Below are 16688 nucleotides of genomic sequence, written 5' to 3' on the forward strand. Positions count from 1 at the left end.
ATGTTTCAATTCAGGCACCTATAATAAAGTTTCATAAAGAAGGGCCTTAAGCTGGTAAGTCTGGTTTAGGATTTTCTTATTAACTGCCCACTGCTCATAATGAGTTTTTAATTTTTTTTTTTTTTTCAGATTTTAAGGCATATAAAAGCTGCTCATGTGCCTTTGGGATCTGAAGGCGGATATTTGGGAAAGGGAGAATTTTAAGAGTACTGAAACTGAATTTTTTTATGTACATTATAATCCTGGTATTGAGATTTTTAACAAGTTTCCTGCGTCGCACAGCTCAGCCAGTCTGCATGCTGACTCCAGCTCAAACCTCCTCTGCACTGCAATTGAAATCTCGTTGTTTCCAGATTAGTCTCAGAATTAGCACACAGGGGGATTTATTATTTTTTTTTCATGACTAGGTTTGAATACCACAATCAGGTGCTGGAAAACCCACAAGGTCTGGCCATAAAAAGGGTTCCTGTCTGGACAGAGCATCCGTGTAGGAAAAAGGCACCGAAACATGTGTTTTATTGTAGAAGTGCTATGACTGTAGTTTAATGATGCGCTTCCCTCAGCTGGTGCCACTATGGCCAATTTTTTTATGACCTTACTGCTGCGTAAAATGTAACGGCAATGCCTGTCGGTGGGGTGAGAGTGTCTACCCAGAGGGAGATTTGTGTGCCTTCCACCTGCTCCCAGCGCTGTGGTTTCTGTGGGAAGGGCATCAGGAGTAGGGGCCGCGTCTCCGCGTTGCAGGGGATGCTGAAGAACGCTCCAGTTTGCAGACAAACACAGATGGTTCAGCTGCAGCAGTGCAGAGGAAACCTGCCCTTCCGAGCCCACCTTCTCATGGAGTCCCTAAGATCATAGAACGGTTTGGGGTGGAAGGGACCTTCACAGGTCATCTAGTGCAACCCCCTGCAGGGACATCTTCAACCAGGTCAAAATTTGGCATTACAGAAAAATGCACGCCTGCCTGCTTACAGCAATTCAGAGCATGGAATGAAGACTAAATTAAACACTGGGTAATGCATCAGACTTGCCATGAGAAAGAGGCTTCTAGCTGAAATTTTGTTTACAACAGGAAAGTCAAAGCACATGCAGCAGAGAAGAGAAATGCAGTGAGAAATGGGAAGGTATTGGGTCAACGAAAAGAGGGAGTCACTACATACTTGTGAAACTATACTATATATACTTGTAAACTTAAGAAGGAAAATGTTTTTATTTATTCTGTTATTTTTTGGCAATTAAAACACATTCTTGCACTAAGCTGAACAGTTTGAAAAACTCTACCATGCTCAAAAAAACTATGTGAAACCTTTTAACCATCCTCTCTGATTTTAACTCTGGCTGTCCTGTGTTCTGACCCCTTCTTCTACAATTGGGAAGTGTTAAGACATCCTGGACAGTTAGACATATTTGATAAGAGAAAACTCACAGCACTACCAAATCCTTTGCTAAATCTCCCCTTTTTCCCCTCAGTATGTCACTAAAGATTTAATAAGTGAAATGTACTTAATGCAATTCCAGATATATATCCTCTTAAAATGACATACCTTGGAAGCGACTGTTTTTAAGGCAACAGAATATTGAAGAATTAAAAACCTGCCGACCCAAGGAAGTTAGCCAACCTGAGAAGGGGATTTATTTCAGTGCCTTGCAATAACGGGGCTACAAAATATATTTAAATTTCTCAGCCTCACATCAGTGCCTGAGATGCTGTGTACTTTTAAGATAATGAACTAATCCACTACCAATGGGTATTTGCCTAGGACATCTGGCAGACGTAGAGACGTACCTGCCAGGGCTGTGTGGACGTCCTGCCTAACCAGGGACCTCCTGGATGGTGCTGGGTGTCTACATTCCAGCAACCGAACTGGGCCCTCCAGTGCCAGGTCTGGGCTCAGGAGGAGAATTAGGATACCGAGTATGTATCCAAAAGCAGAAACAGCCACATAATCTAGAGAAAATCATTCAAATTTGAAAGAAATGCTACAGACAGATTTTAGAAAAGAAATGCTGGTGTGGGTAGACAAGTGAGATACGGAGCATTAGCGTCTGACTTCTCCTTGAAATTTTAGCTTGACTGACACACCAGAGGTTACGGCAATGGTGTGACCCACACACACGTACCAGGTGGTGGAGACCAGGGTGATTTCCATCACGGCACATCACGCAGTAGGAAGGGGGCATTTCTCTGTAGATGCTTACTTTTGACTACGGTGTTCTTGTCAGCAGCACCTGGCTACGTCACACTCATTGCACATGCGTGGCCCACGCGTGTTCTAGCAGCTCTTTCGCACTGGACAACTCTTCTACGCCCCTACGGAAGGTGTGGGGATGTGGTCTACAGCTTCTCCCTCCAGATCTCATTCACATTAAGCAGGGAAGGAGAAAGAGGAGAGAAGCCTCTGCTAAGTGAGCCATCGCACCAGGAGGTACAAGCACTGCCAGATGCTGCAAATGAAACGTCTCATGACAAATGGGTTACGGCAAGCGATAGCTGATAGGTGCCGTCACACTGCATGGGTTGGGGTGGTCTTGCCAGCGCACACATATCCTCTGTGTTTTGATAATATTAACCTGACTGCATAAACCAGCCAAACAGCAGGCGAGAAAATCAAATGTCAAAACAAATGATTACGTATCTCTACAATGCCGATGGATACGCACGTTGCCGCTCAACCCCATTGATGACAGCTACGTACCAGAACTGTAAAGAAAGGAGAGCATCGCGCTGTACGTCACAGGTGGGCACGTATGCATGAGGCACACAGGCACAAGAGGTCGTGCTGTAACTCCTGGATTTCAGCCACTTACGTGGTGAGAAGCAGGGCACGAGTGGCATCGTGGGCGCTACCTCCCGTGCGCTGCTGTAGCTCTAATTGGATGGGATGGCACTCGCTAGCATCAAGAGAAGAGGTTATATTATACTTGATTTTACACCAAGCACTACATGTGTCCAATTTGAGAGAGACCAATAGAGATTTTTTTTTAATATCCCTCACCCCCACCTTTTTTTTTTTGTGACAGAAAATTGAAATCTGTAATGAAACTGTCGTTCCCATTTTTTAAATCACTGGTCTTTGGCAATTTTAAACTCCGAGGTCTGAAAAATTCATTACTACTAACTTCCATCAAGGGTGTTCCTGAAACCAAATTACTTAATCAACACAATTTAGCTTCTTGTGTAGACCTAATTCAGAAAAACTTTATCTTCTTGAATTGTTATTGCAATTAATTTCCCCCCCTTCTTTTTCTGCAGCAGACGACATTTCAGTAATTAGATATTTTATAAAAATGAGTTATTCATTCAGGGTAGCTTCACTTTTATATTTGATTAATCATATTACCACCGAGGTCTGGGTTTTGTCTCCAAGGAAAGTATAATGACCTCATTTTAATCCTTCTTTTAACCACCAGGCAGGTATCAATGAAGAGAAATAAAATTATCTTCTTTTTTCTTTTTCTCTCTTTTTTTTTTAATCTCAAGATTACATTTGATGTTTTTTCTGTGTGACTGACCCATTTACAAGGAAGAATCTAGCTGATTCCAATTAGGTTCAGGACAGAATCAGGCTAAACAGAGCCTTGAACTGTGCCTTAATAACTAATGCTTAGTGTAATGAAGAGGAACCACAACTGTTTCACCAAGCGGCTGTTGGTTGAGAGTACTGTACATGATTAATTTGGTGATAATTTGAAAATGAACGTACTGAAAGGAAATAAACAAAACAAAAGCCATTGTAAATTTAGGTTTTGATTAATGGGGTCTATTAGTAAGAGACTTCTACCGAGGAGACCACATTTTTTTTTATATTAATGCATATACACCCACAGAATGTAATGGAATAATTCACAAAACCCAAAATTTATTTGGGACTAGAGACTTGGAGATTACTGATGATTGTTTGCCTTATATCAGTATCTATCTATGCTTTGAATCTAGCGGTACGCATATCTATATTTGTGTATTTGTACATATATATCTTTGTATCTATCCATCCATCTTGCAGCCTACACTGCGTAGTCTCAAAGGTATTTCATCCTTTCTGTCATACGCTACACTGGTGTAAAGATGTAACAGAAGTCACAGAAGAGGCTGATGATCTTTTCATTAAGACACAGGGAATTACTGTTTTCTCATAAACCGAGAAATATCTTCCATTTTAGATGAAAGAGGTGATAAAATAAAGAGCAAAAGTTGAGTATCCACAAGAGAATATGAAGCATGTCTTGTTTTCCACAGCATTGCACTGAAAAGGCCTCCAGGCACTTTCTTAAAGATGCTGTGCCTGGGAAGAGCCGTAGCGCTCGCGAAAAGTCCGCACCCCGCGGTGGGGTCTCATGCGTTCCTCATCAGAATCAGAACCGTGCAGGCATCGCACCTCCCAGGCTCTGCGGGACGGGCTTTGCATTTAGCTCGGGATCCATGACCAAAGGTGAGTGTGATTCAAAAGGCAGGTCAAGACGTAAATAATTTATATGAAGACATAAGTACTTTCCTAACCACAGCTAACCCATGTGTCTGCAGCAGCAAAGCCCCTGGCATCAGTGTGGCAAGTCCTGGCAAGGCTGAGGCAGGGTCGGAAGAAAGAATATTGTTTCTGCTTGATCCCTCTCCATTTGTTGCCGCTACCCCTTTGACCTAACATCCTTGGTCTAATCCATTGCTCATGACAAAGGTTTTCACCAAGACCGGCAACGTAACGAGAGGCAGAAGGCCTCTTTCCATTTTATAAACACTGAATTCTTATTTAGGAAAACTAAACTGATTTGTAGTTTTTAGACTTCACCAACTATATATTTAATTGAAACACAGAGAGAATTAGGTAGAGGCTCATGTACCCAAATGCTATCAGGCATATTCGATTCACTTGAATATAATAACTTATTTCAGTTAGACGATGACAGCTCTGTAACAGCCCAAGCTTTACCGCGTAGTTCGGCTGAGCTTCGTTTTGATTGGAAAATTGCAAGCGAACACAGTCACCTGGGATTTTCCATGAAAGCACAATTGATTTTTAACGATAAATCCTGTCTGCAGGACTATACAGAACTCCTGGGTTTGTTTTCAGCTGTAAAACGACGCAGTCCTGTAGATTTTCTCACTATGGTATTAAGTCTTTCCCCTTGCCAGCTCGGCCCTGCGCTGTTCACCTTGATTTCTGCCTCGTGACAACTACCTTTAAATTATGCCACGGGCATAATTTTGATGATTTTAAAATACTGCAGCATTCAGGATAATTTATATTCAAATGTCCTTGCACTCTTTCTGAATGGCACCGGCGTAATGACGGGGAACGCGAGATCTGAATGGGCAACTACATACACACCTTTAGCCCACACGCTGGGAAATCAGGTACATCGTGCTCAAGATTTAAGCCCTTGACCTTTTGCAGATCTAGACACATGCCCAGGTCCCGGGAGACAGTTAGCTACCCACTTCCACTGGTTTTCCCAGGATCAGCTGTGGTAAGACCTCTTTTTAAGACAGCCCTTGGTAGGCGTCCTGGTCCATTTTTCTGTCTGTGGGAAATCCCATTCCTGCTGGGTTCTCCCTTCACAGCGTAAGGTTTATTTGTAAAACATGGGCATGCATGTAAAAGGGATTTCTCTTAACGCTCACATGTACCGAATGCTTCTGGATACACCTGGCTATAAATGTACGTGGGAAACCCCAAACTGCTGGCAGGCTGACCTGGTTTCAGATTTTGGTTTCCTACCACCATTAAATATAATTTCCCCAAATTAGACCTATCTCATCTTTGCATTGCAGTCATTTGGAAGTCAGTATCTTTCAGCCTGAAGGAGAAGCTGACGGTTTTCTTTGCTATTTGCTATTTCTGAACTCACAGTTAAAAACAGAGTTCAGCAGGATTCATCTCGGGGGGCTGGAGACCAGGTGAAGCATTCACCCCAAGCTTTGCCACTTGCAAAAAAGTCACATTTTTACAGCTCACATCAGCTATTTCTGCAACTCTGGACAGTGTTGCTCTTGCACTGGTCGATGCACAGCTATATTTTGTCCTCAAACAGTGTCAACAGGAGAACAAATGCACATAGAACAAGGAATAAAATTTTGGTTTGTGCTCTTTGTTTGCTCTTCCAGATTCTTGGCCAGCTGACAGAGCAGGAGGACTAAGGGACCTCTATGCCATGGCTGTGACAAAGGCAAATTGGATCCTAGGAAACATCAGTGCTCTTGTTCAAGACACTGAAAAATCTCATCTGGATTACTAGATACAAATCTGGTCAAAAGAAAGAAACCTGAGCAGAGCCTGGTGCACAGCAGGGTTAGCAAGATAACCAGGGCAATGGAAAGCTGTAAAGTAAAAAAGGGGTTGGAGGAGCTTGGTTTGTGTAGCTTCACAAAACGGTGTGCACTAGTATGTCAGGGTGGAGACGGGGGAAAAAGTGGGAAGGAAACATCAAAACCGGAGAAGGAAGAGCTATTTATGGTACAGGACAACGCTCGCATGGCAGTGATGTAGTGAGAGCCTGCTTCACTTTCAAATTTCAAAGCACTTTTCAGAGTGGGCTCATTAGCATTTTCCATAGTACTCGGAGGAGCCAGAATACCTGCACAGACGAAGGTCAAGCGTTTTTGGCAGTGCAGTGCCAAAACCAAAAAGCCCTTTTAACTCGGGCCCCTCTCCATGTCGTTTCGCTCATGAAGTGCCGCGCTCTTCACTCTGCAGATCTCATTGCCGACCGATTCAGTCCAGTACGAGCCAGGTTACTAACTCAGCACTACTGTAGCAGCCAGAGATGAGCGTGATCTGACACTATTAATTAGAGAGCCCAGTTAAAAACTGGCAAGAACTGCTTTTTCCAATGTACTTGCAACAAATACTTGCTCCTCCACTGATCAGCCCAATCCACTTTGCAACCTAGATTAACCTCACCCAGCAACACATCCCCTTCTGCTAGAATATGAGCATCTCCCTGTGCACAGTGTTACTCTGCACCAGCTACTCTGCTTGAAGTTCACGGCCAGCCTTTGGCCAGACCGCCTTTCCCAGGCCAGCAAGAGTCACCGCTGCCCGGGCCCTGCGAGCCGGGAGCACCCACCCGTGCCCCACAGTCTGGTCCTGAACCTTTGGAGCTGCTCCTAACGGGGGTCAGCGCCGGGATGAGCCAGCAAGGCAGCGCAGTGGGGAAGGGGATGCAGTCCTAGAGCTGCCTCTTTAAAACATGCTCCACTGGATTCGGTCTCAGAAGAGGAGATTCTCAAAGCAGTGCCAAAGGGCAAATTTTAAAGTAGCTTTAAATAAGACCTCCTAAGGCTCAGGAGCTTAAAGAACTTAAATAGCCCAGTTTCTTTTTTTCCTTCCTTTTTTTTTTTCTTTAAAGGAGAGGTTGATTGCCAGCCAGGTCTTCCCAAGAATCCACAAGCTCAACTAATCATGAGCACTTCAGCCCTGTGAAATAATATTTCCCTTACATGGGCTACTATAAAAACAAGTTCTGCACAGTAGGCAAATTTAAAATAACTTTTAATTAACATTTAAGACAGAGAAGTCTGATCATGCAAATTCATCTGCGTCTCCTCTCTGCGCCTGATTGTTCCTGATTGAATACGATAAAAATAGACTTTGTACGAGTCAAGTGTAGGCATGGATTTCTTTTACTTCTCCTCCCCTCTGATTATGCATTTCCTTAGATAAAGTGGAAATCCTTGGATGGCTATTAACGGTATCATGGGTCAGACTGGAAAGGGCATCCTGCTTGATAGGAGTTAAAGATTTCACTGGAATTAAAGGCATTCCTTCTGTGAGCAAAAAAGATGGCTCCACCTCGCATAAAATCTCACCTGAGACTATCCAGCATTGTTCTGTCTCAGCTGACTTTTAATATCTGAAATGCCGACACTAATTTCATTGCACCTCCCCTGTATCCGAGGTGAGCATCTGGCCAGAGGCTCAGCTATGGATCTATATTAATACGGAAAAAATGCAACTCGCCTGCACACAAGAGATAAATATTGGAAGGGAGGTAGAAGAATTTCCACATAATTAAGACATGGCAGAGGACACGACCCTGTTATGAGTAGCAGGGGCTCTGGATAACGGAGGGCACACTGATACCAGTGCCTTTATCTTCTAACAGTTACGGAGCCAGTTTCCTAGTAAAACTTACTACAAAGCCTGTGTAACACAGTCCAGTTAAAATTTCGCCATTTTACACCAGCTGATGATTTGGCAGATGCAAAACCCACCAAAAATGCCACGAGAATAAACTAGCACAGCTGCTTACACCCTAGGGACCATGGAAAACCTGGGCATGGGGGAATTAAACTGCCCTTTCCTAAGGCATCCGACCCAGAGCCCGCAGGCGCAGCCGGTCGGGCACGCTGCGCAGGCAACGTTACCTCTGCTCCTTGGGAGAGGGAAGAATTGCCTCTCTCCATTTATTTTTGCAAGCAGCAATGTCACATGAAGAACACAACACAAAGAACGGGCTGAGGTCCCTTGACTAGCCAGAAGAGCTTTCCCTGGGTCACAGTCCTGCACTAAATTATTAGAAGAGCTACCTTGGATGTTTACGGCGTTTCACAGGATGCTCCGCTCTTCTGGCGCAGATCTGATTGCTTCCCACCCCGGGCCAGTCTCTCGTGAGACATTTCCTCACTGTTGGCTGCTCTCTGATGCTTTCAGCACAGCAAGACAGCACCGCAGATCCAGAAGAGATTCACCATCACAAAAACCAGAGCTGGGTAGGACTAGAGGAGGTCACCTCGCCCTCGCGCCTCGCAGTTCGACGCAGGTAGTCCTGGTCATGACTATCAGTCTGGACAGTCATGGAGACTGGATTTAGAGTTAACAGCAGACTTTGGTTTAAAATTGTTTCGTCTAGTGACTTGTGATTTTTCCCCTCCATATAATTTCAGAATCCTTTGTATGAGAAGGTGAGGCTACTTCTTGCCCTGCTGTTGTGCAGGATCTTCCCCCGGCCTTTCAGGTGATGCGCTAAGGGTATGAAAACCACATTGTTCCACTTTCACAAAAGCAAGCAATAATTTTTGAGTTTTATCAGAATATCTCCAATTTGCGCATCTAAGCATCTTCCATGTGATTTTTATTGCTCTTTTTCCACACCTCCTCAGGCACTACATTTTGATCACAGCCCATCTGGTATTTCGGATGTCCATTAGCCACCACGCCTCAGCAGGTCATTCACTCCTGTGGACGTGTGATTTTGGCTCTTGTACGCCTGTGTCTGAACTTCCCCAGGGTCCGTGCATGCAGTCTCCTCACGCCCCTGCCCGGCGTGCCCGACTATGGACGTGATCGGACTTCCTCGACCATCGCAGTGGCTGTTTTCTTCTCTCCCGTCCCGTTGTTAAGTTTTACACAGTAGCATTAATTCCTGCTGCCGACTACATGAGCTGTGACACCAGCATGGTGCAGTGTCCTCCTGAGCTACGTTCTTATCCAGAAACGATTAAGTCTAAAACCACCCTGGCTGAATGACAGGTAATTTAGGAGCGCTATAGGGTGGGCCTTTGTATGTGTCTATGCTGAATACAGCTGCTTGATTTCCTTTCATCTGGCGGTTTTCCAAGAGCAAACCACAATTTCAGTTACTTGGCCTATTTTGTTTTTACAACAGCATCTCAATACGAAGTATTCAAAATAAAAATATACTGTATGTCTCTAAACAGTCCCCAGTCTTAAAAAAGACCATGGGCTTTCTTACCCTCTGAGGAGCTGTAGATTTCCTGGAAAGAGATTTTTTGCCATTTTTTAGAGGTGTTAAAATGCAGATCAGACTGTCTGAGGACAGCAAGGAGATTCAGCTCAGGCTTAAAGAGACCGATCAGCCTGATGCTGTTCTCTCTGCCAGCCAGGGAAAAAAATATTATACTTTCATACTCACATGAAATTCATCCTGGCTACACCTGGGAGTATATCAAAGATATTTGTTTCCACAGAACCAGAAAATATTACTGTGAAACACCCTTGGTTTTCAAATCTTTATAAAGTCCCATGTACTACTGTGTAAAGCCCTTTGGCCCTTGCAAAACTCCTTCTTCAGTGATTGGAATTAGAGAAATAATGGTACACATCGACCCTGCGCAGAGGAAGAGTAGTGTTTTCTAATCCATTTAACACAATCCTATGGGTAATTCTCTTGATGGCTTTTATTCCTTCTAGGTCTAACACACACAGAGACATTAAATGCTCAGAATTCACCTGAAAGCAAATTTCCATTATCTCACCTTCCATCAGACTCAGCTTTGGAAAGTGTTTTGGAAAGACATTAAAATACACCACATTTGGAGGGATGCTGCCCTCCAGAAGGCACTGATGGGTGTGTGTGACTAACCTGACACAGCTCACCCTGCTACCCTGAACCTTACCTCCTAACTTGCATTTGGAGAGAAGGACCAGGCAACCTGGGTCATCTGGAACAACCTGTGTTTAAATGACATGGCCACTAGATGTCATTCCTTTTTCACTCAAATGAAGGTTAAAGAAGTATTTACCTGGCAGAATAGGGCACCCCCTGAACACTAGCAAGCTGGGGCACACGTACTGCTGTGGTGAAAAGTCCCATGGCCTGGGAGACAGAAAACTCTGTAAGACTGGCTCCTACAAAATTTTCCGGAGAGAACAATCCCATGCTGGCAGGAGAAAGGACCAGACAGCCCAAGACTTGTATCAAATTTTTATGGCTCTCCACAGCTGTATGTATCATACTATAGGAGATATTTAATGACAACTTTATAATTTAAAGATCAGTGTATTCACCGTGGCAGATACAACACACATGTGCTGCTGGTAAACTCACTCTATACTGGCTGGAGCAGCAACGCAGGCTGCAGACTGACGCCCCAATCTGAAAATGTGTTGGGTGCTCATTTTTCTCTGATTCAGAAGGAACTTAGTGCCTTCCTTTTTCTGAGAATTTAGGTCCAAGCCACTTCGTCAGAAAATGCTGGCACTGCTCGGGAGTGAGCACATCACATCCATGAGCCCGGGTCCCAACGGCGATGGGAAGGAAGGACCCGGACTCCACAGCTCACATGGAGCCAACCTGGGGCCGCGGTGGCATAAATTGGGCTCTGCAAGACTTCCTTGAGTTCTGATACGTATTTGTAGCTTGTCAGGGTATAACTAAGGGAAACGTTGGTACTACATTAATAAGCATTTGCAGACCCTTTAAGATGGAATGAAAATTCAGAATAATATAAATAATAAAAACATTCCTCAAAGGATGTTCAGTGACTTGAGCACATTATAGTCAGACTTTCTGTATTTTTAAAGATTTGGTATCAGTTTAAGATACATCATTTCCTGCTCTTTGTTGATCCTCATATGAATATAGACAGGGGATACACAACGATTTCTCATTTATCAGCATGTAGACTTCTGTACTGCTTTGTGGCTTCTAAAATTACTATGCACATTTCAGATGTTCTACATCTATGGATTATGAAGGCTGGAAGGAACCAGATCACATCATTTCACTTTCCAGCTCTTCATTTTTACCTTAACCAGCTCTAAAAAATTGTCATTTGCAATCTTTTTCTTTTTTCCCCTTGTCCCTCAGTAATAGCAGCTTGGAGCACATGAGAACACGAATAGAGAAGTACTGTACTAATATAAGAAAGATCTTTAACTGATTAAAACCAGATGTACTAAAGAATGTCTACACGTTTACTGCCGGCACACACAAATACATCTGTTAGATCTATCAGCGAAATACAAATTTTACCGGATACTTGTTACCGTTTAGAGTATTTACTGTTTCCTCAACACCACATCCAAGCTACTAAACCCAAAATACCTCTTACTGCGCAGGATTTCGTCAGTAATAATAACTCTGATATGTCTACAGCCAATTGCTGTGAAACAACTGTATCCTCTTCGGTGCAATCAGACATAGTCTGTTTGCCACATTATTTCAGCTCCTTTAGTACCTCAGCGAAATTGGTCACCAAATAGTTTTGCTAGTCCATGAATCATTCTTCTTTGCCCTTTTCCTTTTTTCCTCCTTTTTTCCCCTGGAAAGTCTTTGTTCCACAGTTATCTATCAAGTTCCTCCTATCTGCCAAACCAGCTGAGAGAGACGAGGGATATAAACACCCCTGAATTACAAACATGTTGTGTGTCCATGCATCGCTGTGCTGATGTATTGATACTTACAGTGCTGGTAGTGAATTCGGGCGGGTTGTCATTCACATCTGTCACAGTAATGATTGCTGTTGCCGTGTTTGAGAGACCATAGTTAAGATTTCCTTCCATATCTGTGGCTTGAACAATGACTATATACTGCTGAACTTTCTGGGCGGGGGGAATAAAAAAGAGAGAAGAAAAGATGAGAAACAAAAATGCATCCTGTAAAATGCCTTGGTTTATTTTCTGTATACAAGTGCAATCTTTAAGTAGATTAAGAAGTTAAGCGGATTCAAAATGTTGGTAAAAAAGACAGATAAAATTTTCTATCATGTTTTTGAGGGGATTTTTGCCTAGATTGGTGGATATCACCCGTTTTATGGGAAAATAAAAATCTTACGGGCAAAATTCCTTGGTTGAAACAGACATTTTTGTTAATTTTTTAAGCATGTTCAGCAACATTAGTTTCTGACTTCTGAGAACCAGTAAAGATTCTGCTAATGTGTTTTCACTGAAAACATCGCAAAGAACATTATATCCCCAAAATTGACAGCAACATTGCCTGGCAGCCCTCCAGCTCATTCTGTTCACACAGTTCGATGCCCACAAAGCATTTTGATACTTAAAATACTCTCCATGTTTCAATCCTTAACACAATCTTGGTAAGTAAGGAGAATTTAAGTCTGGTATGAAAAAAAAAAAAGATTCAGTGCAATAAACAGAGGTTCAGCAGAACCTATTTAAAATCCTGAGCACCCCAAACAACACGGCTCTCAAAGAAAAAGCCTTACACAGCCAGCCATAAAAACCACATGTTAAAGTTCTTCCAAACGATGCCGTATGGCAATGCAACTGGAAAATAAATCTGAATAAAATAGGAGAGGGCATCTGATCTGGCATGCCTGTGCACCTCCCTGGGATGTCTCTTTACTTTGGAGTATCTGCCCGCACAGAGAAAAGCCTCCTCATCTTTAAAACCGGCCTCAACAATAAATTTTCATTTGGATCTGCAGCATTTACTATTGATGTCTACACGTGTCGTGCTCAGGGCACATAGAATCACAGAATCACTAGGTTGGAAAGGACCTTCAAGATCATCAAGTCCAACCATTAATCCAGCGCCACCATGTCCCCTAAACCACGTCTTGAAGTGCCACATCCACACGTTTTTTGAACACAAACATGGAGCACTCAACAGGCAGATACGAAAGCGAAGCCCCTCTCCTGAAATACGGGCGAAGCGATGCGCCGAGAACCAGGGAAGGATCCAGCCAAAATCGGTGTGACTGAGGGCAAAGCTAAACATTGTGCCCTATTCCTTGAGGTTTAGGGTGTAAGTACAGCCGTGAGCTGGGATGCAAGGACCAGGCGGCTCCGACGGGTGTGAAAACCAAATGGAGGCACAATGTCACGCAGAAAGCTTTTTGCAAAGCCAAGTGGAAAGACTTGACTGAGGAGAGACCTGCCGCGTGCTGGATTGCTCCTGCTCTGGGAACACAGCTCGAGGGTTGCTCCTTTCGTGTGCTGATGTTACAAGTGCGTGTAAGATGTCAAATATCCTTTGAAAAGGGCAAGAATTAGGTCTCTCTACCCCTATATAAACATTCTTGCAGTGCTGTAACTGTCTCCATTCTTTAATTCTTCTGAGCTACTAGAATAACAGAGATCTGAATTTCAGCTTTATCTTAATTCCAGGACTTTTAATTGACAAATATTAACCTGCTAAATTGACAAGACATCGCACACAGGGATCCATCAGCACCTTGCAACTGGAATGTATTATGGAAATGCACTTTCATTATCTCTTGCTACCTTGTATAATAAAACATGAGGGAGAACCTATTGTTAGCCCTTGTTTTTCCTCATGCAAAAAGCTGCCGTTCATTACTCCATTTGTAAAGTAATTGTAAGGGTAATTATAAGGCTGAAATCTCCTTATTAGTGAATGTAATTCCTATTTAATATTTAGCTTTTCCTTTCTTATTGTCTCTTACAGACAACTTGGGAGGCTGACAGAAGTATTCCCTAACAATCCAAATGCTTGTGAGATGAATTCGGTTCAAATCATACAAGGGTGGGGGAAGATATTTAAAAAAAAATGGTGGCAATGACAGATTCCTAGAATGCTGCTCTCACTCCGCTCTCTGCCCAGCCGGTACCTGTGCGTGGGGTTGCCCCGCCTCATAAGCGGGACCTTGCACTTGGCCTTGTTGACCTTTGTGGGGTTCGCACGGGCCCACCTCTCAAGGTCCCTCCAGACGGCATCCCCTCCCGCCGGCATCTCGGCCGCACCACACCGCGTGGTGTCTTCGGCAAACTCGCCAAGGGTGCCGAGCAGTGCCGGTCCCAACGCCGAGCCCTGAGGAACGCCGCGGCGGATTCCACAGAGGTTAGCAAAAGAGGCCGGCGGCCCACGAGAGACTCCATTTCACTAGTGCGTTGAAATGGCAGAGCCTCCTCTGGCGTTCCTCGCCGCGCTGAGACAGCGACACAAACTCACGGCAGTTCTGACTTGGTGCTGTAGCCGCCCCGTGTTATCGCAAGAGCTTCGCTGCCTCGGCCGCGACTGCGGGAAACAAAACGTTCCTTCTTCTCCGACAGCCAAGAAGGCGATGAAAGAGCCTCCGTTGGCCGGGGGGCTTCCCTCATCACTCGGCGCCTTCCTTCGGCACCGTGTTTGCAGACTGACCTCCGCACAGCCGCTGGGCTCCCGCCCGCGCTCCCAGGCGCGCCCGCCGGAGCGAGCGGGCACCGTGCCTCCGCCGAGGGCACGGCAAAGGCAGCTCCGCTGCTGCGTCAAAAGCGATTCTGCAACTCGTGATGCCGTTATGCAAAGTTTAATTTGAACTGCGAGAACAAACTGCAGACCTTGGGTGAGGTCACGCTCAGTCTGTGCAGCGCTTCCTCGTAGCAGGGCCCAGCCTGCAAAGCTCCCACCGCCGTAGCGCCTCGCCAGCTTGCTTTATTCACTTCTCAACCAAAGCTGTCCCTGGAAAAATGAATCCTCTTGTACGAGAGGGGCTAAGTGACTAGCAAATCTCATTTAAAAGTTTTAACTTCACCATTTTACTGCTTATTAAATGATACGTACTCTGACGACGGATGCACGCACGCGTGCGTACTCACAGACCCCGTCTTATTAATCTCAGGTTTACAATAAAGTTTTTTTGTTTAACAAAGACCTTTCACTGAGCATTGTAGCACAGTGTTCATAAAAGAAACCCGCACACAAGTTCAGAACGCTAAACTAAAGAAATTTAAAAGAAAGATTACATCAATCAGATAATACAATGCCAAAAATGAAAATGCCCAGAATTTAGTAACGTACAAATGTACCAGCCACAAAAAGCTGCTGCGTAAGGACAGGATGAGGGGAAGGATGGCAAAGGAGTGCTGCACATGCAGAAGCAAGCGCAGGGAGTCCGAGCTTAGTGAGAAAACGCGCGGAATTACAGCAAATCTGAAATGGATGGAGTGACCGGGTAGGATCGTTGCGGGACGCATACGTTCGAGGCGGGCGCTGCATCTCAGACGCTGGAGGCAGCTGCAGCAATCGGGGACATGCGAGAGGCGAGCTGCTGGTGGAAGCTTGGATATCACCAAAGTTGCACTGATTTCCATCAGCTGCAGACGAAACTATTGTGTTCAGAGCAGAAGTGCAATCTGACATGGAGAACGGCCTTAGTTTGTATGTAAAGTTGTATAAAACACAGACGCACGTAAATCATAGAATAGAATCACAGAACATTTAGGTTGGAAAACACCTTTATGACCATTGAGTCCAACTGTAAAACTAACACGGCCAAGTCCACCCAATGGAATTAGTCTGAGATTTGTCAAACCTTTAGGCACTGGGTTACCATCCATGTCCAGCTCCATCCAAAAGGCTCCAGTGTGGCATATAAGGGTGGTGCTTTCAAGAATCTAGTTTTAGTTTGTAATTAATTCAATCTTCAGTGAGATTGGCCCCAGCAGATAACAAATTACTGATTTTTTTTGTTTTTCTATAGCTAACATTTTGCTTTTGTGCATTAAGCTGATTTTATTGAACTATTCAATCAATTTCAATTTCAACATGTCCTTCCAATTTGTCACAACATCTCCAGGGGCATCTTAGTTTGTGGTCCTAATATTATTATTATTGTTACAACTATTAAAAAAAAAAGGGCAGACCCGTGCCCCCAAGCATGAGAGACATTTTCTTGATGGCATTTTGATCATACACAAGTATTCCCATACACTCTTCCTTTAAAAAAAAGACATTTTAAATAGCACGGGGCAGAAACTACAGCACAGAGGTAACACAAAATGGTCCTAACCCAGAGAAATGAAACAGTTACTGTATGTTTGCTCTGATGATGATGCTGTGGAACTAAAGAAATGAGCCTCTGCCCCGAGGGGGTCTAGACTAAAAACCTGGCCCCAGTGAAGTCCCTGAGAGGTCCAGTGGCCACTATTTTTAATAAATTAAAAAAATTTTCATGCTAGAGGAAAGTACGTGTGCTGCTTAAGCCAAGGAAAAAAACCTCATCTTGATAAGTGCACAGCTTTTAGTCTGACCTAAAAACTTAGAAG

At 44.0% G+C, this 16688-nt stretch overlaps 1 protein-coding gene across 1 annotated transcript in view; it reads right to left on the bottom strand.

The window, feature by feature from the left end:
* CDH4 (cadherin 4) overlaps nucleotides 1-16688 on the bottom strand; it is a 466276-nt gene that overhangs the window by 32830 nt on the left and 416758 nt on the right. The window contains exon 8 of the mRNA XM_082007298.1: nucleotides 12144-12281. Within this exon, the coding sequence (XP_081863424.1) occupies nucleotides 12144-12281 (138 nt within the window). The remainder of the gene's footprint in view (nucleotides 1-12143; nucleotides 12282-16688) is intronic.

Source organism: Phaethon aethereus (genome assembly GCF_964289735.1).
Source record: "Phaethon aethereus genome assembly, chromosome: 16".
NCBI lineage: Eukaryota > Metazoa > Chordata > Aves > Phaethontiformes > Phaethontidae > Phaethon > Phaethon aethereus.